The sequence below is a fragment of the Prunus dulcis genome, chromosome 6 (genome assembly GCF_902201215.1).
Source record: "Prunus dulcis chromosome 6, ALMONDv2, whole genome shotgun sequence".
Classification (NCBI taxonomy): Eukaryota; Viridiplantae; Streptophyta; class Magnoliopsida; order Rosales; family Rosaceae; genus Prunus; species Prunus dulcis.
Window position 1 is genome coordinate 8,300,168 of NC_047655.1, and position 24,562 is coordinate 8,324,729.

The 24,562-nt window shown below is 37.0% G+C and overlaps 1 protein-coding gene and 1 pseudogene across 1 annotated transcript; both read left to right on the forward strand.

Annotated features, from left to right (window-relative positions):
* Positions 1–12,377: 12,377 nt before the first annotated feature.
* On the forward strand, positions 12,378–17,939 carry LOC117631760 (annotated as a pseudogene).
* A 3,700-nt stretch (positions 17,940–21,639) lies between these two features.
* LOC117631913 (uncharacterized protein At1g08160-like) lies at positions 21,640–22,625 on the forward strand. The gene has a single exon (XM_034365254.1). It carries the CDS (start codon positions 21,756–21,758, stop codon positions 22,350–22,352), a length of 597 nt encoding a protein of 198 aa, XP_034221145.1. The 5' UTR covers positions 21,640–21,755; the 3' UTR covers positions 22,353–22,625.
* Positions 22,626–24,562: the final 1,937 nt, after the last annotated feature.

The window sequence follows — 24,562 nt, forward strand, 5'->3', positions numbered from 1 at the left end:
GACAATTTTAATTAGCTAACTTAAAGTCTTATTTGTTATTGACAGAAAAATAAACAGACGTGAGGAAAGGACCAATAGTGCAACGTAAGTTCAAGTTTGAGGACAATAGAATTCAATAACATAAAGGACCAAAATGTAAATCAGATTATAACTTAGGGATCATTATTATAATTAAACGTAAATAAAAATATGAGAATTTATTTGTTTACTCCCTATTTTATCTATTTTATCATTATTAAAAACACAAATGTGAAACCGAGAATCCTCAGAAAGGTTCAATATTGTCGTAGAACAACCCATATTACATGGCATGGATGCCAGACGTCATTTATCGAAGAAAACAAAAGAAAGTCTTAGAAGAGGCAGTCACATGCAACGGCTCACTCAGAAAGGGTGGGACCCACAAGAGGAAGAGTCCACCTGTAATTTTCTTTAATGTCGAAACTACCCTTGACATCACGATGTCTTTCATCGTTTATGAGATTTTTATTTTTGAGATTGTGGTCCTCTACTTTTTGTTTATTTTCATTTGAAACTGATCCACTTGTAACTTACTTTTTTTTTAAATATACTTTTTCTTCAAGAAAAATGCATCTAAATTTTATTATTAAAATATATATAAAGAATATTTCCAAAAATATTGGATATTTGAATATTAAATTTCTATCTATTTCTCAAATAATTTTTTTCTTCTAATGATAATTGTAAAATGCAATAATTAGGGTATTATGTTTTTTCACATACATGAATCTATGAGTACATCTCTCTCCTTGTCAATTTTTTATTTTATTTTTATGGCTAATACATCTCATATTTAAATTTTAAGTAAAACTATAGAAGAAAGCAATTTGGTTATTCATAATCATTCAATTATGTCATAACGGTTGTTTTATACTAAACTTGTTGCGGTCAAAGAGTTTGATGATTTTAATTAACTACCTTAAATAAGAGTATGAGAAGAAGAAGAAGAAAATGATTTTTTGTTGAAATGTCACCTGAATTTATACTTAGGGTTTCAATTTGTCACATTAAATACAAATTTAAGAGAAATGTCACATTAATTTGTCAAAATACGTGATTTGTCATATGACTTTAATACTATTCAATTTTCCATCCATTTTTAAGGGTATTTAATTGTTTCCATTTTCAAGGGTATTTTAAAAATGGAAAAATCATTATATAAAAAATTGTATATCTTTTAAACAAGGATCCTGAGCCTTTACATTTAGGTTTTATGCATTTACCTGCATTTTATTAAATCTAGACCATTCTAATTATCTAACGATCGAAAACATGATTGACCCTTTAACCTACCCCATCGTCGGTAAGCCCACCCCACTCATAACTCCCTCTCTCCTCACCATCAACAAACATCCCCTTCTTTTCTTCTCTAACTTTCCCTCTTTACTGCACGCAAAATTTGAAATTACAAGGAATGAAATCTATGGTTAGTTGTTGCACTTTTATTTCTATCTCATTTGCATTCTGACGAATTCCGACTTCTCGCCCTCAAGTGATTAATTTACCATCTCTAATATATTGCATAGGGATTTCATTTCATAAAATCAATAAGCCCTAGGTGGGACAAAGGGAATTCAAGAAGGATTCTTAGAATTTCTTAATTCCTAAAAAAATTAAAGGTAGAAGGAAGAAAATTTAAAGTTTTGGAATTGAAAAGAAAATTTCAGACATGCTCAATGAACACCATAAAAAAAAAAATTATACATGCTCAGAGAGACAGAGAGAAAAGGGGTGAGATGGGGGTCCTATTCGATGTGTTTTAGGGGCGGGTGGGTTCGTGTGGGGGAGGAAGGGATAATAGGTCTATTTTTTATTTTCTATTTTTATTTGAAAATTGAAAGATTAAAATACCCTTAAAATGGATGGAAAATTGGATGATGTTAAAGTCATATGACAAATTATGGATTTTGAAAAATTAAAGTAACATTTCTCTAAAAAAATTTTTTAAGGTGACAAATTAAAGCTGATGTCCTGGAAAAAAAAAATTATGGTACTTTTAGGCTTTATTCATTCTTTTATTAGTAGCTCCTTGGCAGGCACTCACACGCTCGCTAATTGGCTCTTTCTTTTAGTACATAGGCATTTTTTGAGAATTATCTAAGAATCGTCTGCCACCTATGAAAGTTCAAATTTTTACCTATACTTTATCTTTCTTTTCAAAAGAATATATAATCACTTGAAGGAAATCCATTTTGAAACTTTGTAAATTCATTTGAACAACACGTGCTAGTTACGATAACCATGGCAATATAAGCTTTAAACATTTAAGCATGAGTTAAAATTAAATTAAATCCAAATATCTTTTTAGGTCTATAAATTGATGTATTCCATAATTTTAATTGTCATCATAGAATAAAGTAAAGAGGATTATACCTTTGAAGCACCACTGTTGATATAGATAAAAAGTCTTTCATCCTTGAATGGGCCTTCAATTAGATCCTCCAAAAATAAATGGAATCTCTAAGTCTCCACACCAAACCAAGATAGGGGATGACGATGTGATGAGCTCGGTGAGATGAAAGTGCTAGCAAAATCTCACCAAGAGTGGCCAACCATGTGCAAGATAGGAGAGTGAGTTCTGGGGTTGCTTATCTTTCTCACCAAGTTACATAAAACCCTAAAAATGACATGAGCATGTATAAATTTTTTGCTATGATATAATTATATAGGGGTTCAATTAAGTGAAACCATAGCATCCTCACTCCTTTAGTGAGCCTAGCCTTGTTGGTGGGCCTATTGCTTTTCATTTAAGTTGTCGTGCACAACTTGAGTTAAAAGCCCAATATGACTTTTAAGAAATTTAAGGAAATGCTACATAATGAAATATTGCACAACACTATATCGTGATTTCTTCCTCAACTACTTTGATTGTACTCGAGATTATCGGTGCTATGTATTGTATTTATCAAGAACTTTATAAAACATTCCTTCTAATTGATTCATGATTCATGATGAAATGTTGTTCTCGATATGCATTTGTCTAAAAAGTAAATACAATTTCTGATGACACTCGATTATCTCCAAATATAAACAATGAAAATTTGATAGTTTTAGACATTGGAATATTACTAATGAAATGCATTATGGCTTCAAAGCAATTTAATTTTGGTTGGCTGCTTGTTGATTGAGTTAATTGATATGCATGTATAACTAACTTGTTTAACAATTGAATGGAGAATTTTTAATGTGGAAGCTCTTCTTCTCACTATTGAACACCAACAAGAAGAGTGAGTTCAACCACAAGTTGATCTGATAGGGTTCTAATTTTCAACGCATTGACAGTTTTCTAGGAGATACATGTTTCTCATCGAATGGCTCTCTCCCAAAATGTAATAACTCAAAACAAAATATCTAAAAAAGTAACAAAATATCTAAAAAGTAGGATTATTATATTCTAGCAAAAAGACGATTTTGCCCTCGCATTATTTAATAGGGAAAATTTTGACTTTTTGATCGAGAAGGAATTTAGTAATTCCGCTTACGCTGTTGCGTAGAGCGCGGCGAAACGAGTCCGTAGACATGGAATAGACTCGAATCGGAGTTGTAACGAAGAAAATACGATCAAAATACCGCGAATGGCAAAATGGTAATTTGGACAAAAAGTCAGATTTTATCCCTTTTCTCCCTTCTCTCTCCTCATTTCTCGCTCCTCTCTCTCTCTCCTCCCGATTCGCACAGCCGCCCGACCTCCGCTCGTTCTCGACGTCGCCCCGACCACCACAGGCCGAGCCGATCTCCGCCGTTGGTACCAAAAGAACCACCACTCACCCGCCGTCCTTCCCCGAGCCGTCGCCACCCTTGCCGTGGCAAGAGCTCGCCGGAATCTGCCATTTTCTGCCGATTTTCAGTTCGAACTTTCAGCTCTTTGTTCTCCTTCAATTCTCCACCAAATTGATCGAGTAAGGTATGGATTCTCAACTATTTTTCGTGTTCAAACTGATGGATGTATGGGTTTTGATCGATTTCACCTCTAGATCACTCGATTTTCAACTTGAAAATCGGCCGAACTTCGGCCACCGTGATCGGCCATTTCCGGCCACTTTTTGGGGTATGTCCAAGAATAAAAGTGACTCCAAATGAGGTGTTTTACCTAGGATAGGAGTTTGGAGTCTTGGTTCCGAGATTTTTCAGCCACCCGGTATCGCTTTGGACACCCAAACTGCCCGCGCATGTGGCGGCGCGTGGGTGAGGGTGGTGAAATGATTCTATGTAGTTTTGCGATCCTTGTGTTGCCACGAGCGCGTAGGATTTCGCTGATCTCGATTCGGAGTCCGTTTGAGCCCCGAACGGATTTTCCATATTACGCGATCCTTGGGTGCAGTGTCGTCGAGTAGTTGGATCGCACTCAATTTTGGATATGTCGTACTACATGATTTCAGGATCGTGTAGGATTTGACGGATTGCGAATCGGAGTCCCGGATACTCTGAAAAATGCGATCCCTGGGGCTAGGGTTTGGAGTTTAAGCGATAACGGGATTTTGACTAATCCGACCTTCCGTTTCGGACCAAATTCGCGGAACATGGTTCCTTCTCTATGAGGAACCTTTAGAAAAGCCTGGATTGGCCATCGGAGATCGTGGACCCCATGGGTCCCGGATCGGCCGGTCTGGTGGTCTTTTAAGGCCGTTCTAACTGTCTGAAAGGTTAATGTGGGCATATGAGTGACTTTAAAATGACTGCACGTATTCCTAGGAGCCGGGGGCAGGGTGTTTAATTTAATTCTTTTATTGAACAGTTTTATTAATTTAATCTTTATGGGTAATCAGGCACCAGAGGCCCGACAGAACCACAGGAGGGACCTTCGAGAGGTCCAGCTAGCTCGGACCAACAGTGAGTGGACTTTCTTTCATAAAGAATTATATATAAATGAGTTATATAAATGATTTATATAAATGAGTTTATATAAATGATTTTATATTGATTTTATATAAATAAGTTTTTATAAATGAGTTTATCTAAATAAAATTTCATTATTTGATCTTGAATAAGTTTTATTATATTTCCGAGAATGATTACTACAGAAATAGTCCCATAGTTTTGTGTTGCTTACTTACACATACTAAAAAGTTATAGAAAACACAGTTTGAGGCTTATGTCAGAAGAGATAGCAGCATGATTCTAGACTTCAGTTATTGATTAGACTTTTCTAAAAGTATTTTATTTTAAAACCACCACATACCCATTTTATTTGGTGATTACCCACAGTTGGACCGATGTCTACGGACATCTAGTCTGATTTCAGTTTCGTCAGTGCACTTGACTTTGCCTCACGAGTTTCGGGGACGCTCGGACCGTGAGTGCCAGGATTTGCGGCTCGGCGGACTTGGTGTCCCGAGACCTGCCAGGATTGCGGCTCGGCTGACTCTGTGTCCCCGAGACCTGCCAGGATTGCGGATCAGGCTGACTACGGTCCCCTGTATCCTGCCAGAGCGGCTCGAGTTGACTAGGTGTCATCGAGACCTGCCGGCGGATCAGGCTGACCATAGTCCCCTGAATCCGGCCAGTTTGTGGCTCGGATAGACTGCGTGTCGTCCGAGACCTGCCAGGGGAATTGACGGATTGACAGGGGTACAATTAGATGGTAATTTTAAAGGAATTTCAGTACTTTTATATAATTATTATTTTCAGTCATTTTAAACTAGTTTTCTCGATATTCATGCATGTGTTATATTTCCATATATTTGTTCAGCTTTTCAAACATATATATATATATATAGATTTAGTTATGTTTAAATGAAGGCCTCGTGTTTTGAGTACAGCCGAACTGTAGCCTTACTTATCCTTTTATTTTTACCATGGGGGTTATGATGATTATAAATTTGTTTCAGGAATATGATTTTCGTCCACTCACACTTTTAACTTGTTTTTCACCCCCAGGCGGTAGAAGTGCGCAGGCATCTACCACCGGGCCGCTCCTAGTTTCCGCACCACCAAGAAACGTAGGGTTTTGTTGGAAAGTTCTTGAAATCTTGTAAATTAGTAGAAAATGCTCTGATATCCAGTTTTAGTGGAAAACTTGAACTGGTGATTGTTTGGTTATTTATTCTGGCAGTTGGTGAAAAAGGTATTTGCTTGTTTAACAGGTGGAAGATTTTGGGTTTGGTTAAAATACAGGGGAGACTCTGCCGAATTTTCGGCAGGAGTCCAAAGAAAGTTTTAATAGTAACTGTAGCAGGAAGGGTAAAATGGTCATTTGTGCACGACAGTTGTCAGGTGTCGGACACGCACAGGGCTTGGTTCGAATTCCAAAGTGGAATTGGGATCGGGTCCTGTCACAAAATGTCAAATTTGTGGGATTTCAAGGGATCAAGCTCCCAATTGTTATAATCGAATGAATACTTAGTATGAAGGTAGGATTCCAACTCGTCATCTTTCTTTCATGGCATTTAACTCGACATACGACAATCATCCAAATTCCAACAAATGGCTTATTGATAATAAAGCCAATGCTCCTATGACTCAAGAATTTTGCAATTTGAACAATCCCCGTGAGTATAACGATAATGACAAGGTGGGAAGTATAGATACAAATTATGAACTTAACATCACTCATATGGGTTTGCTAAATTTCAAACTCCATTATTCTTAGATTTCTTTGAATAATGTCATGCGGTGTCCAAATGCAACTTCGAGTCTTTTATTTGTATCGTTTCACATTCCACCGTTTCTCATCTCATACACCTTCTATTATCCTTCTACTAAGTCGATCATCACTTTTGCTCCTCATTTTCATCTCATCTTCTCCACTTATTCGAAACCAGTTGAAGCCCTAGCCAACTTACATATGCTTTTTGTATGGGCTTTTTTCTTCTGGCAGGCTGGGCTGCCGTAAATAGCAAAATGGTTGAAATTTCCCCATTGTGTTTGAGTTCAAAGATCATACTCTAAAATGTTTCGAAAGGATAGTAAAGCCTTAGAAAACACTCTGGTCACCTTCACCAACAAAAACGATGGCTACTTACAGATGAATTCTTAGTGCTTACAGGTAAAATCTTAGCTTGGCATGAGAGGCTTGTGGCATGTGAGCAAAATTTTCATGAGTTTAGCCTTAAAGGGAAAGAGCTTTGAGTTTCCATGAAAAACAGGGGTTCTAAGGAAGAGGACGAAAGGATTATCAGAGGTTTTGGCTGATGAGGAAAAAGAGAGAAAATGATGGCTTGAGTGTTTTTCCGGCAACTTGACAGAGACTCTGTCAAGTGTTAGAACAGCTTGCCAAGAGGGAAAACTAAGGGAAAAGGATGGACTGAATACGAAATTGCTGGGTTTTGGGAGTAAGAGAGGAAGCTTGCTCTCTGGATGTGGTTGATGATTGTTGGGTGGAAGAGGCCTCTTTTATAGCTACTGAAGCTGACATTTTCCAAGAAACCCTAATGGTTTCTATCCAATTTGGCCAAATCTCTCCCTTCCTTTCTCATATCTTCCCTTGACTTTTCCCATTTTGGTGAAATTTCCTCAGTCTATTTGCACAAAATCAGGGATTTTTGGGAGCTCAAGGCCCTTTCCCGCAGCTGTTTTAGTAGGAGACTCCCATTCTCAGCTACTTCCCTTTTTCTTTCCTTCCTTCTTCCATGGCTAGATCTGATCAAGGAAAGCAAATGGATATACATGTTGGTTTAAAGGGTGCCTCTCCTCCTGGCAGCTTGCGCGCTAATATCTCTTGGTTCTTCGGATGTTTTGTGCTTAGAACTTGTTCCTTCCCATGTGCTGGAGCCTTCCAGGAGCTCTGCATATGTGGACATCTTGCTCTCTTCGTGGCTTCTGTTTTTTTTTTTTCCAGCAAGGAGCTGAGGCTTTTGTTGTTTCTCATTTCTAATTGTATGAGCCTTCTAAGATAGCAAGTCAACTTACCAAATAAATGGGCTAATCTTATCAAGTATTGGGCTATATTGGTTAATTTAATAGACCATTTTGGGCTGAGGTAATGGGCTATTTTTCTCCTTCGTGCTTACCCACATATCTGGGCCTAAGAAACGGGCTTAGATTCCGAGGCTCCCAAGCAACCTGGGACCTCCATTTCTTGGCCCATCAATGGGCCTCATGACAACTTATTACCATCCATACTACAACCCGCTTAAGCAAGCCCCGAGCATTTGAGTGGCTTGGGGCCACTTAGGCTTGTAGCGTAGTTGGGTTTGAAACAATAATATCCTGCTTGGCGTGGCATGTTGCTTGATACGCTCTAATTTTATTATCCTTAGAGAGGGACACAATGTTTATTTTAGCATAGGCTTGTATTTTATAACCTTACCCCAGTTCCTGGCATGACAAATTATTTATTTAGCATGGCATGTGGGCTGTGACTTGTATATGACTGGCCTCATGTACTCTGATATGTGACTTTTCTTAATAAATTATCGTATTTGGGCCGGAAATTTATTTTGGCCTAACTATGGACTTTTTTGGGCCTCAACACTTTTCACCATCACTCATCTCAAACAACCTCCTTCACCACCATCACTAACCTAAGACACTTTCTTAGTCCTTTCTTGGTCTCATGCTTTAATCTCTTAAATAATTAGTAAGTATGACCAACATCTATATAAAGACAATGTTTTAAAACGTTAAGGCGTAAGATTTTTGAGATTTTTTTAATTAAAAAATTATTAAATTATAAATAAATAAACATATATTCCATAACATGAGTATACATATTTTCTTTTATGCAGATGTCCGGACGTTATTACTGTGCAAACGTCATGTATTCTCTATTACCCCTCCTTGCTTTCCTTCATGTTTACAATGGTGTCGGCAAGATAATAACATTCGGACGTCCGAATAAGGGAAGAACTAATATCTATGTAAAATTATAAAGGTTTATTAGTTAAAATTCCCCCTGAAACTTAGGTCAAATCTCACTTCGCACCTTGAAACTAAAATTGACCCATATACCCCCTTTGACGGTGGTTTCACGTTTCACTTGGCCCCTGCCGTCAACTTTTTTCCAAACTTCGTTAAAATTGTTGATGTGGCAGGGGTAATTTCACATTTTCGTCTTTTCCTACTGTACGAGAGGGTGACTTGGAAAATTATGCAGCCCACCCTTATTAATAAAAATGAAAAAAAACAAAAATTCAAAAGCCAGAAAAACAAAAAAAAAAACCTTCTTCCCCACAACCCATCTTCTCTAATCTCTCAACTTTACCAAATCAACCCACACCCCATTCCCACCCAACCCCCACAAACCTAAAATCATCTTATTTAAACTCTCATAAAGGGGAAATCATCAGTCCTAGTCTTTCTCCTCGATGCTCTTTGTCTTTTTCACTCCTAGGGTTAAAGCTTTCTCTGCATTTTCTTTCACTCTCCCAGTTTATGCGTCTGACCCTACCAAAGGTCCCATTCTTTCATTTTTTTTTAGCTCAGTGCAAATATGTTGGCTCCCATACACTTATGGTTCTATTATGTGCGATTTTATTGTGGGGATTTCTTGGGGTTATGTTATTTTGGGTAGGGAATAAGTTGGGGTTGGTGGATGAATGTGCTAGAGGTGATTGGGTGGAGGTGGTTGGGTGAGGAGGCGGCTAGTGGTAGGGTTTGTTTAAGGGGAGCGATTGTAGGGGTGGGGTGGTTTTTGTGGGCCAAGAAAGATGGGAGATGGGGATTGTTGGAGTGCTCTGATGTGGTAGGTAGGCTGAGGTCGTGGTAGAGTGCAAGAAAGGGGAGAGGTGGTCATGACATCGAAGTGGGATTGGGTGGAGATGGCTGTTGAAGGTGGGGCATGAGGTTGCTGGGCAAAGGATGAGCCTTCCGATTTTTAAAATTTTTAATGTTGAAATTAAATTAATTTGAATTTGAATTGTTTAAGAGGATTTTTCCTTCTTTTTTTTTTTAAAACAAAAAAAAAAAACAATTGTTTCTATGCTTACATGGAATCTGTTTGTGCAAATAATCTTTCGGGAGAATATTCGCTTCTAGATCCTTCGCCCTTTGATGTTCCTTCTCTCTCCTCAATTCCTGTAAAAAAGACCGGAGTAAATAGACCACAACAGAAGGGTGTTGGGCAAAGGCCCTCCTATGCCTAAGTTAGTTCAAGTGTTTGTAGGAAAACAATAGCTAACAAAAGGGTATGTAGATGTATGTATGGTGTGAACTGGGCGGCTGGATCCGTGTGTGGTGGCTGGAGCCATGTGGAGAATATATGGAGAGTGGAGAGGTTGGCAGCAAGGGTGTTGCCGTCTGCTAGAGAGAGAGGGAGAGAGCTTCATATATTTTTCTTGGGTTTTCCAAGTAGGTTTAGATGTACCTTGACTGATGAATGAAGCCATCTATTTATAGGAGCCTCGTAGGTTAGGGTTTCGTAGAGAATAAAACTCTTATTGGGAAGAAGTTTATTCTTTCCCCAAATTGTAGAGATTAAGTCCATTAGGGATTTGATTGTGATCCAAATGTCCTAATTTGATGATGATTATATCTCCTTATTAGGATAATATTTAAATTAATGATATTATCTTATTAAATAAAGATAATATCCTATAATTAAGATATTATCCTTGTTAATTAATTTGCCATATAAATTGGTTCAATTAATTAATTTAAGGGATATTCTTCTTTTCCATGTGGCGTGCTATAATATTTGCTCCCATAGAATCCACATAAGCCTAAAGGAGGTGAAGGTTGAGGTGGGCTTCACAATTTGCCACGTCACCCTCTCATATTAGTGGGAAAATAGCCTGCTGGGATGAAATGACGAAATGAGCCATGCCATATCAACAATTTTGACGAAGTTTGGAACGGAGTTGACGGCATGGGGCAAAGTGAAAATGGCCCCTGAAACTTGGGCTTTCTTTCCTAGTTCTTTATATTTTCTTAGGCCCTATATAGCTTGTTTCAGCTCTTGGGCTTAGGCCTCTCACATGCCATGTTTAAAAGAAAAGCCATATTTTGCCTAAAATATATCATTTTAAACTTTCAAAGATTTTGATAGAGTTTAAAAGTTTGGAAGTATCGAAATTAGGAGAGGTGTATCCAATCCATACTTATAAAGACTTTTTAAAAGTGAGTAACTTTCCTACTATTGACATATTTTTAAACACTTTCATAGAGTTGATAAAAGTCACTAATAAATTAGCAAGACTTTTGTTATTAAAAATTAGCCTTAAAAGTACACGAAAACAATTCATTTAGTATTTTTAGGTCTAATGGTCCATGAACTTTGACCCGATTTGCATTTTGGTCCCTCAATTTTCAAAATCGTTCCCGTAGTCCTTCAACTTCAATTTCGTTAGGACAAATGATCATGTCGTCAATTTTGTTATCTTTTTTGTTAAATGCAGGGGCAAAATGGTATTTTTGTATTAAAAATAAATATCTCTCTCCTCTCCTTCTATCCCAATTTCTTCCCCAGATTTCTTCTCCCCTCAAACCAAGATTTCTCCTCTCCCTCTATCAGGAACAAGGAAGCTTACCTGCATACTCAAGATTCATATGAGAGGAAGATAGAGCAAAGAGCGCAATCCACAGCCACCCTTCACCCAGCGCCCCCTCCCCTTTGATTTTCTTTTCCCCCATGACCACCGGCCTCCAACCCCAAACGAACCCAGAACCCCTCCTCCTCCCCCCTCCCCGATTTCCTTTGTTGTTAAGAGAGCCTTTCTTTGACATCAGAGTGTGTGATATACAAAAATACCATTTTTTTGGTTGGGGAGAAGGTGGCTGTGGAAGAAGAAATCGGGATAGAGGGAGAGGAAAGAAATAGAGAGATTTATTTTTATTTTTATTTAAAATACAAAAATACTCTTTTTTTAAATACAAAAATACCATTTTGCCCATGCATTTAACAAACAAAGTTAACAAAATTGACGGCAGGACCATTTGTCTTAATGAAACTGAAGTTAAATGACAACATGAACGATTTTGGAAATTGAGGGACCAAAATGCCAATCTGTTCAAAATTCAGGGACCATTAGACCTAAAAATTCATTCATTTAATAAGCTTTTTAAAAGTCGTTAACTTTTTGGACACCTCCATACTTAAACTCTATAAAATTCTTTAGAGGTTTGAATTATATATGAACAAAAACCCATAAACAGATCTATGTTTTTTTTGTTATAATTTATATATATATATATATATATATATTTACAAATTCCAAAAGACACCCCCAAACTATGAGTTCATTTGCAAGTTCATACCCTTAGTTTGAGGTTCTTTTGTAGTTTGCCCATTTTTTAAAATTTACAAAACATGTTTTAGGACAACGACGTCGTTAGTTATATTAAAAGTTAGGTCAGCTCATCTTCTTTTTCCCGCGCTTGCACAGCGCCGATCTCTCTTCTCCTTCTTCCACTCTCTCTGTCTCGATCTCTCTCCCTCTTCACACGCACCGCCCAGCGCCTAAACTGCTCGTCGACACCTCTTGCGCGCCTCAATGGCAAACCGCGCGGCCAGAGATGCTTCGCTGCATTTCACAAACGTGCGCGCCTTTTAAAACACTGTATAAACCCTATGCTATTTCTAATTTGTCTTCAATCCAAATCAATGGTATGTTGTTTTTAACTTTATATGTGCGTCTTTGTGGTACAGGACTTGGATAAAAGTCTGTTGTGACTACAATGTGGTGGTGATTATGGATGAAGCTGACTCAGTGCCAACGGTGGTGAGTTCTGAAAATTTGCTTGCTTGATGTTCATGAGATATTGGTTCTGAAATTTTTTGTGGTTATAGATAGACTTGCTGTTGTTTATAGATAGGTTCTGCAGTTTATGAGATATTGGTTTAGGCTTGATTTTCATGTTGGATTTTGTTGTGATTGCTTGATAGTCTTGATTCATGCTTGCTGTTTCAATCATTGTGCTAAATCTGTTGGGAATTTTATATAGATGGAGGTGCACCAGGGGGTGGAAGAAGGTCTTGCTTCTAATGAGCCACCAATATGAACTCAGATGCATGCTTTTGAATGTTTAGTATGCTGGCAGCCTTTGATGGAATGGAATAATAGAATGTTAATATGTTAGCATGATTTCTCTTACAGCAGGTGGAAAAAAATGTATGCTTTTGAATGTTCATTATGCTGCAAATTACGCAGCCTTTGATGGATTGATATAATGATAGAATGTTAGCAATGATTATGTAAGAGCATGTCGAAAAATGCATGGTTTTGAGTTAGGCACAAACCGAACCACACCGATTACCAATGGTTTGGATTGGTTCGGTTTCCCTTATAGTTTTAGGTAAAACTGAACCAACGGATCTTTTGGTAGAACAATGAAGCCGGTTCTGTTTTGTTTCCTTTATTGCATTGCCCCCTGCTGTGGATGCTCCGCTGCATTTTTCGCCTCGCACTGAAATAAAGGAGCTAGCCTTTTGTGATTATAGGATATGTCAGATAGTGAAGAATATGACTTAGATGATTATCCAGCAATCAGAGACCCAGACTCAGAAGATGAAGAGAGTGGTTCCTCTGGAAATGAGGTTAGAGTTGTGGAAATATGAAAAAATGTTTAAAGATGTAAAGATGTGACTTACTTTTCCATGCCATGTGATCTCTTATTTTTATTTCAACTAATAAACAGCTACACCAAGCCTATAGGTCAGACACTATATAATTTTCATGATTTGGTAGAACAATGAAGCCGGTTTGGTTCTACAACTTTTCTGTTTGTCAGTGTGTTAATATTGTTAGCTATAACCATGGCAGGGCGTTCTTAACTCAAGCAACAAGGATCACTTGGCCAATGATCATGGTAATGATGAGGAAAGTGATAGTTCTGAACTTCATGAAGGAGTTGAGGAGAGTGATTCATCTGAAGATGAGGTCTCTTTTCTTTTTGTCTTAAGCAAATTAAATGCGATTTTATATAGTATAGTTACCTGAATGCACTTAAGTGCCTTTTCTCTACTTTTTTCTGTTTTTAACAGGTGGTTCCTTGAAATACAATTGGTGATGTCCCCTTGGAGTGGTATCAGGATGAGAAACATATTGGTATGACATTACAGGGAAGAAGATAAAGAAGAAGGAAAAAGAAGATAAATTGCAATCCTTTCTTGCTAGTGCTGACCATTCAGAGAACTGGTACGCTTTTATTTCTAATATGTTGATAGCCATCAATTATAGGATGGTAATACACTGGCGCATAGATAAGCAACCCGGTCTTCCTTCTCCTCTGAACCAAATCACAAGTATTGACCTCCCATGGGCAATTATCTAGACTACGACTTGTACCTTGGGAGGTGCTTCAGCCTTCCAAAGCATTGTGGGAGGAATCAAAACAAGAAAGAGTGGAATTATCAATCAGCTATCTTGTATATTTTTGCAATAATTTTATTGTCAACCTTTTCTTCTTTTCATTTTGTTTTGAAGGTATAAGTAAGAGTATATTTTTTACTCTGGTTTTGTTACTTTTCAGGCGCAAAATTTATGATGATTAAAATGATGAGGATGTAGAACTGACGAAAGAAGATATCAAATCTATAAGTAGATTGCTCGAAGGAAAGGCTCACCATGGTGACTTTGATCCTTATGCGGTCTGTAGATCAAACTCATCCAGTTGTAATATTTATGATATTCTTATTGATCATATGACTAGTACATGGCTATTTATAAGAACTTTCTTACAAATGAATTCCTCATTTTAAGTTGAAGTGAAATTCCCCATGTTTCAAGTGCAGCCATATGTTGATTGGTTTAAATGGGATGGCTCCAAGCATCCACTGTCAAATGCACCTGATCCCAAGAGACGATTAATTCCTTCAAAATCTGAAAGTAAACTGGTAAGGCATGCTTAATGTATTACTCCTGCTGGGTGTTTTCTTTCTTTTTCCTTTCTCCTGTAGTTTTATTTTCTTTTCAACGCAGCTTCAGAGTTAAACAAGTGTACTAGAGTTTGTTTTGATTGGAAAACTTATTATTATTAATTTAACATGGTTTCCTGTTCCATCATCTGCACTTCTTCTGATGAATCTACAGGTTAATAAGATCAAGTTGGCCATTCGCAAGGGTTTGATTAAGCCTAAAAAGTCCAAAGAGGTGGAGGAAGAAGAAGAAAGTGTTTATCCCTTGTGGGGAGATGACTCTAATTCAACAGAAAAGAATGACCATCTATCTTACATTCCTGCACCAAAGCCAAAATTGCCTGGTAATGATTTTCATCCATATTCTGAGGATTGTGAAAAGTCAGATGTAGTGCAATTCCTTTATTTGGCACGAAGTATCTTGAGACTTGATGGAAAGCTTAAAATTGTTGTTTGCTTTTAGGCCATGAGGAGTCCTTCAATCCTTCTATAGAATACATCCCAACACAAGAAGAGATCAATTCTTATCAGTTAACGTACGAGGAAGACCGTCCTAAATTTATACCTAAAAGGTAATATTCAGTGTGACTTGAAATTTGGACTAATCGTAATTTGCTACTCTTTCTGATATTACAGCATCTAACAAGCACATTATTATCATATTCGTTAGGTTTACATCTATGAGAAGCATCCCTGCATATGAGAATGCTGTTAAGGAATGCTTTGAAAGATGTTTGGATCTATTTGTGCCCCCGAGTCCGAAAAAAACGCGTAAGTGAAAAATCCTGATCGAGGAAAAGATTCCGTAGTGATTATTTGTTCAGATTTTGATGGTTTTGCAAGATATTTCAATTTGTACAATCTACTTATAGTCATATGAGGACAAGGATCAAATTATTCAAAGTATATCCTTTTATGTTCCAGCTTAATATCGATCCTGAGTCTCTGAAGCCCAAGCTACCAAACCGAAATGATCTTAAGCCTTACCCTGTTTCATGTTATCTTGAGTATAGAGGTCACGAAGATGCAGTTACGTCAGTTTCTGTAGAAGCTTCAGGGCAGTGGATTGCATCAGGTGTGGATGACATTCCTTAATTCTTTGTTACATTCAGTAACGTAATTGAAGCCGGTAGGTCTCATCATCTGTTCTTCTTACAGGTTTATTGGACAGAACTGTGCGTATTTGGGAGGTTGAAACTGGTAGATGTCTAAAACACTATAAGATTGGTGAAGCGATCAAATATGTAGCGTGGAATCCTAATCCCGAGCATTCTATACTGGCTGTCTCTGTGTAAGGCTGCATTTACTTTTGTATTTATTTTTTCATTTACATTTGTTTCACTGGGGATCCTGATACCTAACTGCAAATTAATCACTGGTAAATTGAAGGGGCCAAGACGTACTTCTTTTGAACACTGGTTGTGGAAATGAAGAAGTACAGAAAAGGACTAAAGAACTTCTCTCTGTTGAGATGCCTGTGATGACTCTGGTCAGTGTGAGATCGTCATAGCTTTCAATATCATATATCAAATGAATGGTTTCTAACCTTTGCGGAACATGTTTTCCTTACATAGGCAAAACAGCATCCAGTGTAAGCTGGCTTCAAGATGATAAACTTGAGGGAATCAGGTTAGGCACTCTAAGTCTAAGGTACATTAGCCTTTTCCTTCACCAATTTATTTGTGGTTGTGCAAGTTTATGAGTTTCTTAAGCTGAAGTCAAGATTAGAAGGTTGGTCTTTCTATGAAGAATCTTAACTGCTTTCTTTGTTGGGCTCCTGCAGACTGTGGCTTCAGTAGAATGACATCGTAAAGTATCCTTCGACAGTGGTGCCAGCTGATATCCTTTCTGCATATATATACACATATTTTTATATTATATGCTACATTAAGCATGACACAGATGGGTTTGGGTATGTGTTTTTATTTCTTAGACGTGTATGGTTAATGCGTATATTTGTTGTTTGCGAATGAGTTATTATTAAATTTCTGATAACAAAACCAAGTTATATCAAATAAGTCATCTCCTTGGATTTTCTTGACTTGGCTTTACGTGAATCAAGAGCTATTTTTATACGCAAGCTCTCTAAGAAGTTTACCCAGACACTTTCATTCAAGTTGCGAGGGATTGCAGTTACTTCAATTTTCCATCCTACACTTTCCTTCTTCTTCATTTCAACAAAGAAGATAATTCGTGTTTATGATCTGGTGAAAGAGGGAAAGCTTGTCAGAAAACTTGAGATCAGACTACGTGAAGTCTCCTTTATTGCAGTTCATCCTTCTGGTAGTTCTTTTTATTTATTTTTCATTCATTAAATTTTTGCTAACTATATACAACTGTATGGATTGAGTCCATTCATTATTCTCTTCGTCGTAACAGTTGTGCGTGAACTGTACTCTGATTTATCTGGGTTGTACTGTTTATGCAGGTGATCATATAATTGTGGGGAGCAGAGAAGGAAAACTATGTTGGTTCGACATGGACCTTTCATCTAAACCCTACAAAACTCTCAAGTATGTCACACATTTATTTTTCAAATAATGATGCAAAACAAATAAATGTTCTGTAGGGTCTTTTCTTTTGGTTGTTTGAAGAGGGGGTTAATACTTTCTTGCAAGACACTGGTTCACTTTAAATTTTGCAATCTCTGAAATGGTCTGCATAATGCGTAGATTTCTGGAAGATGTTATCTAATAGATAGGTTTAATCAGCTAAATGACCAATCATTAACAATTAGACAAACACCAAACCAAATATAACACATCAAATTCTATTTGCTTGATTTTTTGACATATAATTGTTTTCTTCTGACATTGTGAAAATTTATCAGGTTGCATCAGAAGGACATCAACAATGTGTGTTTCCATTGCTCGTGCCCCCTGTTTGCAACATGCTCTGATGATTGCACTGCATATGTTTTTCATGGCATGGTTTATTCAGATCTTAACAAGAACCCTCTTATTGTTCCATTGGAAATACTCCGAGGTCATTCAAGCACAAATGAGAGAGGTGCGCCCTATAGCTTTCTTCGGTTTGTATTCTGTTGGGTGGTTTAACAAGATGACTAAGTTTGCTCATCATCTTTCCCTCGCCAAATACGGGGGACATGTTACCATGGTCTTTATCTGATGGTTATTCCTCCTAATCGAGGAGGAAACTCAAATTGGAAGAGGAGTGGAAGTAGCTCAACTGGCAAGGAAGAGAAGGCAGCCAAAAAAATGCTGCTAGTGCATGTGTAAAAAGTTTACTGAATTCTGGGCATTATATTAAACATACTTTCACCAGCTTGAATGTTTTTGAACGTATGATATGTTCAAGGTCCCTTCTCTACAATGGGGATTTGATAAGATGCGACTAGGAGTTAGTGAATAGAACTTGCAGAGTTGCAGGCCAAATTTATAGTGAACTCAGTTTCTGAGTGTAATTCAAACTTGAAAATTAAAGCTAAATCTTTTATTAACTGCGGTTGTATGCAGGTGTAATGGACTGTAAATTCCATCCAAGGCAGCCATGGTTATTCACTGCTGGTGCGGGGTGGTTAGACGTTATTGCCATTGAGAGGAAAAGAAAGGAAACCGCCTGTACCGGATCATACTGCAAGCTATGGATCTCACTAGTCGGGTCAGAATTTTCCGTGCTCTAAATGTCTAGTTAAATTGTTGTATGTATCATGTGTTTACTGAAATGGTCCAATCAATTTTGACAGCATACAACCAATTATTTTCTGTTATGAGGATCCAATGGAGGAGGCAGCACATAAGACCACCTTTTGGTTTCAAGTTCCCTTTTTAAAGAATCCAATCGTGAAGAGAGAGGGAGAGTTTGTAGGACAGAAAGTGGTGAGAGGGAAGAGTTTTCCTTTTGTGTAAGAACCGATAAGAGTTTTTTTTTCTGTGAATTGCAGAGAGGAAAGTTAGTGAGGAAGAAGACATCACATCTAAGGGGATAGATAGACCAATATAGAATAATGTGCAGTAAATAGTTTTTGTACCTTTAGCAGTATGAAGAAGATGGAAGATACAGATTGTTGTGAGAAGAAATAGAATGAAAGAAAGTATTTTAATTGAAATTTATATATGCAAGACCAAGAGTTTAGAGATGTGGGGTATATTCCATCTGAAGAACTGTTCATATTAAAATTAAAGAGAGCTAATTAAAAGTCTAAACGACTAATAAAAACCAGCATAAATAATTAATACATTGCTTTGAAAAATAAAATTACATCATCTGCAAAGCTTCATGTACATCAAAGTTGCACCAGCTGCCTGCTGACTTCTGCTACATTAATATAAATATGAAAGAAAAGAAGCAAATACCGAAAAAAAACCAAAAGCTTTGATACTTACTAACATATATATATATATATATATATATATATATATATATAAACTGAACCCCATAATGATGCAGAGAAATTCCCAGTTGGGTAAAATGCCAAAGGTTTGAAATTGCCCTGTGCAGGAGAAATTAACAGCTTGCCAGTTAGACCCTTTGAGAGCAGAAAAACTTTTGTGAAACAGGGATAGCATTGCTTTGCTATCCCTGGCCAATCACGATATGCGAAGTGGACAAGTTATCACACGTAACATATCGGGATTGGTTGGAGATAGCAAAACAATACTATCCCCATTCCACACAAGTGTTTCTCCTTTGAGAGAGGCTGCTGCAGACCAAGCTCAACTTCTCCCATTACAGAAAATCATTATTCTTCTGCTGGAGAGCCACCTCCCACCACCAACCCACATGGTGGGGATGGCACCACTAGTAGTGCTAGGGCACTTAGGTGTACCAAAAACTCAACTATATATTTCATCTTAGGGACTATCAAATATTGTTGCTGTGGTTGTGAAAGAGCATGAGAGAAGAGGGTCTCATTTTATATGCAGAGATGGGAATGCAAAAAGTGAATGAGAACTGTTGATTGTTGAGCAACGTTGGCTCCTTGAGGATCTTCCAAAGCATATGCGGCGACCAACTCAGATGCTATCATCACTTTCAGTCCTTTTCCTTCTCATTTCCTTTTCATCTTTTGCCTCTATTGCCACCTATTTTTTAAAGTTTTATTTACTGTAAATAAATAAAGTTCATAATAGACTCAGAAAGAAAATAATTGAAACACCGACACATCAGTTGGTATCCAAAAATTAGTGTAATAAATTCACGTTTCTCTAAAAAAATATATATATATATATATATAATTATATGATCTCTTTGAAAAAAAAAAAAGCATTTTATCATTGAACCCTATAGTTGAGTAACAAGCATCTGGTTATTGGTGTCAGTCCATTGCAATTTGTCTCCATTTTATGTCAATGAGCATATAAATAAAATAGGTCAAAAGTGTTCGAGTAAAGGTTTCTGCCCCCACGTGCCCATTGTGATTGCTAAATTCATGTGTATGTGGGATCTTGAGATGTCATTGAAGAAAAAAATTAAATAAAGTTTTCAAATTCATGTGAAAGTCACCCAATTTTTGGTTAGGTCAGGCTGATCACGCAGAGTCTTTTCTTTTGTGTGGGAGGGAAAATTGCTTTATAGAAATCTTAGTGCGCCTCAAGTTTGTTTGATTAAAGTACAAATGTTAAAATAACGTTATGTGTAAAGTGTCTTGTTGGGTTGTAATTCTTCAAGCCCATAAATGCAAGCCCAGAAGCCCAAGAAGAGGGCCATAAGGCAATTGGTGCAAAGAATTTCAAAGTTGGATCGTTAGAGTTAGGGTTCTTGCCTCCCTGAGCATAAGGTGGCTCCACCCTTGAACAATGCCTAGCTCAAGAGCAAACAATGAAGCCAAGCTAGTGGGACATGGACAAAGTAATAGATTATCAATTTCTTGTGGAAGTAGTTATGCCGATTAGTTGAAAATAACTCGGAAGAAGGTTTAGAACATTTACCAACTAACTTTTAATTCAGTGGTATCTCTTCACAATGTTGGAAGAGATAAAAGTTCGAATCCCCTTCCTACGTTGAAATAAAAAAGTTAATACTTGGAAGGCATGAGCTTCAAAACAAGATAAACTCTCAAACATGGTTTGTAATGTTTTCTATATTGATATTGTGTTGAAGTCTAAAACTACGTCGTTTCAGACCTCTATGATATTTCCATTGAAAACCCGCAAATATTAGCACAAAACCATAAACAAATGTATGACCCCACAGAAATAGAACTATAAACAGATCATCCTAATTCCATTCAATCCATAGAATTTAATCTGCTTGCAACATAGTTTGGCTTGGGAATGAGAAAAATCTCATTTCCTTCTTTCTTTGTCAATCAATTCTTTCAATTCAACTATGTGCCCTGGGGCCTTTCAAAAACTTACATCCAATGAGCAGCTACAGCTATCCTATATTAACTTTCTTCTTTTTTACCTCTTTTGATGGGATGGGAATAACAGAACAAAGTGAGCAGCTTACAAGAGTGGTTTTAGCATACCTTGGAGGCAAAGCAAGAACCATGAATAAAATATTATACAATTATTACACTAATAATAATAATAACAATAAACATGGTTTTGATAGGAACATGATGAATATCTAATCACATACTAATACTAGTGACTTTGAAGCAAATGATATTAAAATGGTACTTTTGCCACCATGCAAGTATATTCCTTTCTTTACTTCTTCTTGTGAGATCCACTCCACAGTCTTTAGCATATTTTTCTTGGTAGAAAAGTAGTTCAGATGACAGCACAGCTAATGTCTTCAGAATCAGAATACTATGATTTTGCTCTCAACTGTCACAATCACATACATAAAATACTTCTCAAATCTTAATCTTAAGACATCCAGAGCTGAAGAAAAGAACAAACTAGACTGGCAGCCTCAGTCCTTTATCCAGATGTCTTGAGTTTCATGCAAGAAACAAAAAGAGAAAAAGTGTCATGGTGACAGAGAAAAAGAACCTCAAGATTTTTCTTATATCAGCTCATTTGAGAGGTGCAACCACCAAGCAACAAATTTCAGGAGCGTTCCAAATTTCAGTCCAAAATTTTTGTGCAAAATGCCTACCGCTACATCACAGCCCTCACAAGCACCAAAGTCAAGATCAAATCCAATTAGACTCATTGCCATAGTCTTGCTAGCTTGCATTGTCCTCTTGGGTATTGTGGTGCTCATCACTTGGCTAATTCTCAAGCCCAAGCGCCTTGTTTACACCATTGAAGATGGCTCAATCCAAAACTTCAACCTAACCAATGACCACCTCTCTGCCGACTTTGATTTTGTCTTAAGAGCCTACAATCCCAACAAGAGAGTTTCCTTATACTATGACTCCATTCAAGCCACTGTGAACTACAATGACCAGACACTGGCATTTTCTGGTGTTGATCCCTTCTACCAGCGCCATCGAAACGTGACCCGATTCGACATCAAGTTCACAGCTCATTCCACTGCACTGCCCAGCTCTGTCTCTAACGATCTACAGCTTGAGAAAAGATCAGGCAAGATCCAGTTTGATGTTTGGCTCAAGGCAAGGATTAGGTTTAAGGTTGGAGCTTGGAAATCGCGCCATCGCACATTAAGGGTTTCATGTGCCCCAGTGTTGGAGTTTTCAAGGCCTAAGAACTTGAAGAGGACTTACTGTTATGCAGAAATTTGATCAATCCTGTCTCTGCAACTGCATGCATATTTCAATGACTGAATTTTTCTCTGTTGTTTGGGAGTTTTTTTAAATTTTAAATACCATGTTTTTTTAGTCACTCTGTTACAACTTACATTGTTTTCTTCGTATAATCCTCAACTATATGTGTGTGTGTGGTCATTGTTGTTGTGTTGAACTTTTCATTTTTCATGTAATTGTGATATTTATTCATTTATTTATTGTGTAACTAAATCCATATGGATTGATCAGATATGCTTCAAGTTTCTTTTATTTTATGTTGTACTTTATGGGCTTTGGTTCGAAATAGAAAATATGTGGGCTTCTTTTTTCTTTTTCTTTTTGTCACCAGTTTCTTTTATTCTTTTTTCTTTTTGAGCAATTTCTTCACCAGTTTCTTGACACTTTGACTCCGAAATTCTATCAATTTAGAAATCCTTAAAGACCCAGCAACAATTTTATTAATGGATATTGTCACGTATGAATTGCAAGTGAAGTGTGTCCTAACGTTGTATTCAGTATCAAGTTTCAGAACGAGTTTGAACAAGTCACCATAAATAAAAGGAGCTGGAATGTCTTAATTTGGATGAAGTAAAATTATAACACGGAAACAGTGGCGGTGCTTCAAATTGTATCTCTGCCCAAGTTGGTGGTGGTGCACACAAGGTGTTCGACATAATGTCTTAGCCAAACTATGTCTGTGCAGCCAGCAATAAGCTGTGCAGCGTGCAATTTTATTTATTTTTAAGTCATGGCCAAAACAACATCGTTTTGAGCCAGAGCAAAAAAGAAAAAGAAAGGGGGAAACCGGATTCATGGGCTTTCAAAAAGGCTTTGATTTTGTGGGCTTCAAACTATGATTCTTTCTTGAAGCTATTCTTTTCATGAGTTTTAAACAACAATTCTTTAAACAAGGCAAGCATTTTCTGGGCTTTAAGCAATTCTTTCTTCTTCTTTTCTCTGTTTGGTGTTTTCTTGTTATGAAACACCATCGGCAACAATTATAGGTTAATTATAATGCTATTTTTTTTATATGACTTATGAATGACATTGGTATTGTTTAAATTATAAGCATTTTTGGTCGTCATTTTTTTATATAAAGCTTTTAGCCTTTTAAAATTGCACTCCTTTAAAAACTTCATGAGTCCGCTAGTATACAGAAAGGATCTTCTCAATGTAAAGGCTTGAGATTCAAAAATATTTTTTATTTATAGATTTAAACAAATATAATTAAAGCATGGATTAAATTGAAGTTTCTATTTTCTTGTGTGCAAGGAACATAAGAATAAACAATTAAACTTTTATCGTCAATGTGGAGTAAAGAATAATGGAAAAATAGTGAAAGCTTACAAATGTCTCGAGTTCACTAAATGTTGGTTGAAAAGCTTACCTCACTGAAATTTATATACCTGGCTTTCTGTATAAAATAAGCCTTAATGTTTGGTGGGAGTAAGAAGTTTGGGTGTATGAGAATTCTCTGTCAATTTTATTCATTAGGTGTGAAATGTGAAGGAAGGTCAACATATGAAATGGTGGAAATCAAGCTTCCACATGATTTTTTTTTCTTCCTTTAGGCCAAGTTATTTGGTTGGCAGAACAACTCTAATTAGCTGATATGGTGCTGACGTCGTACATTTGAACTAATGACAGGTTGTAGAGTTAATTGGGACATCTTGTATTAGTATGTTAAGCTATAATTAGTGCCTTATTAGTCAAGTCTCTATCGTATAAAACGCTAACAATTACAACAGCCTCAATTGTAATGATCATTTCTTTGGCATGTTTACTAACTTGGAATCGGAGGATTGTCGATCACTCATGATTAGCAGTAATCATAATACGTAGTTATGATTTGGAGTTGACTGGGTCTAGAAAAGAGAGGTAATTTGAAGTTAAATTTGGGGAAAGATTAGTTATGAGCTTAGGAATTTAGCACGAGACTTTTTACCTCTTGTATCTCACTGTTAAAGTTACTTTGACGTAAAAAAGATTGCCAAATTATGTTTCAATTCTAGTGATTGTGAACTTGATATTATCTTTAGATGGGACTTCGATGCAATCCTTACTTGATTTGATGCTAAGTGAGCAAATAACATGAATGAAATCACCTGAACAACCAAAGTGGGACATATATGCATATCATATAATAGGACACATTTACTACAAGACGGTCCCAGAGACAGAGAGAGAGAGAGAGAGAGAGAGAGAGA

Excerpts from the sequence above, each read along its gene's own strand:
- LOC117631913 (XM_034365254.1), top strand. The coding sequence starts at position 21,756 with ATGCCTACCGCTACATCACAGCCCTCACAAGCACCAAAGTCAAGATCA.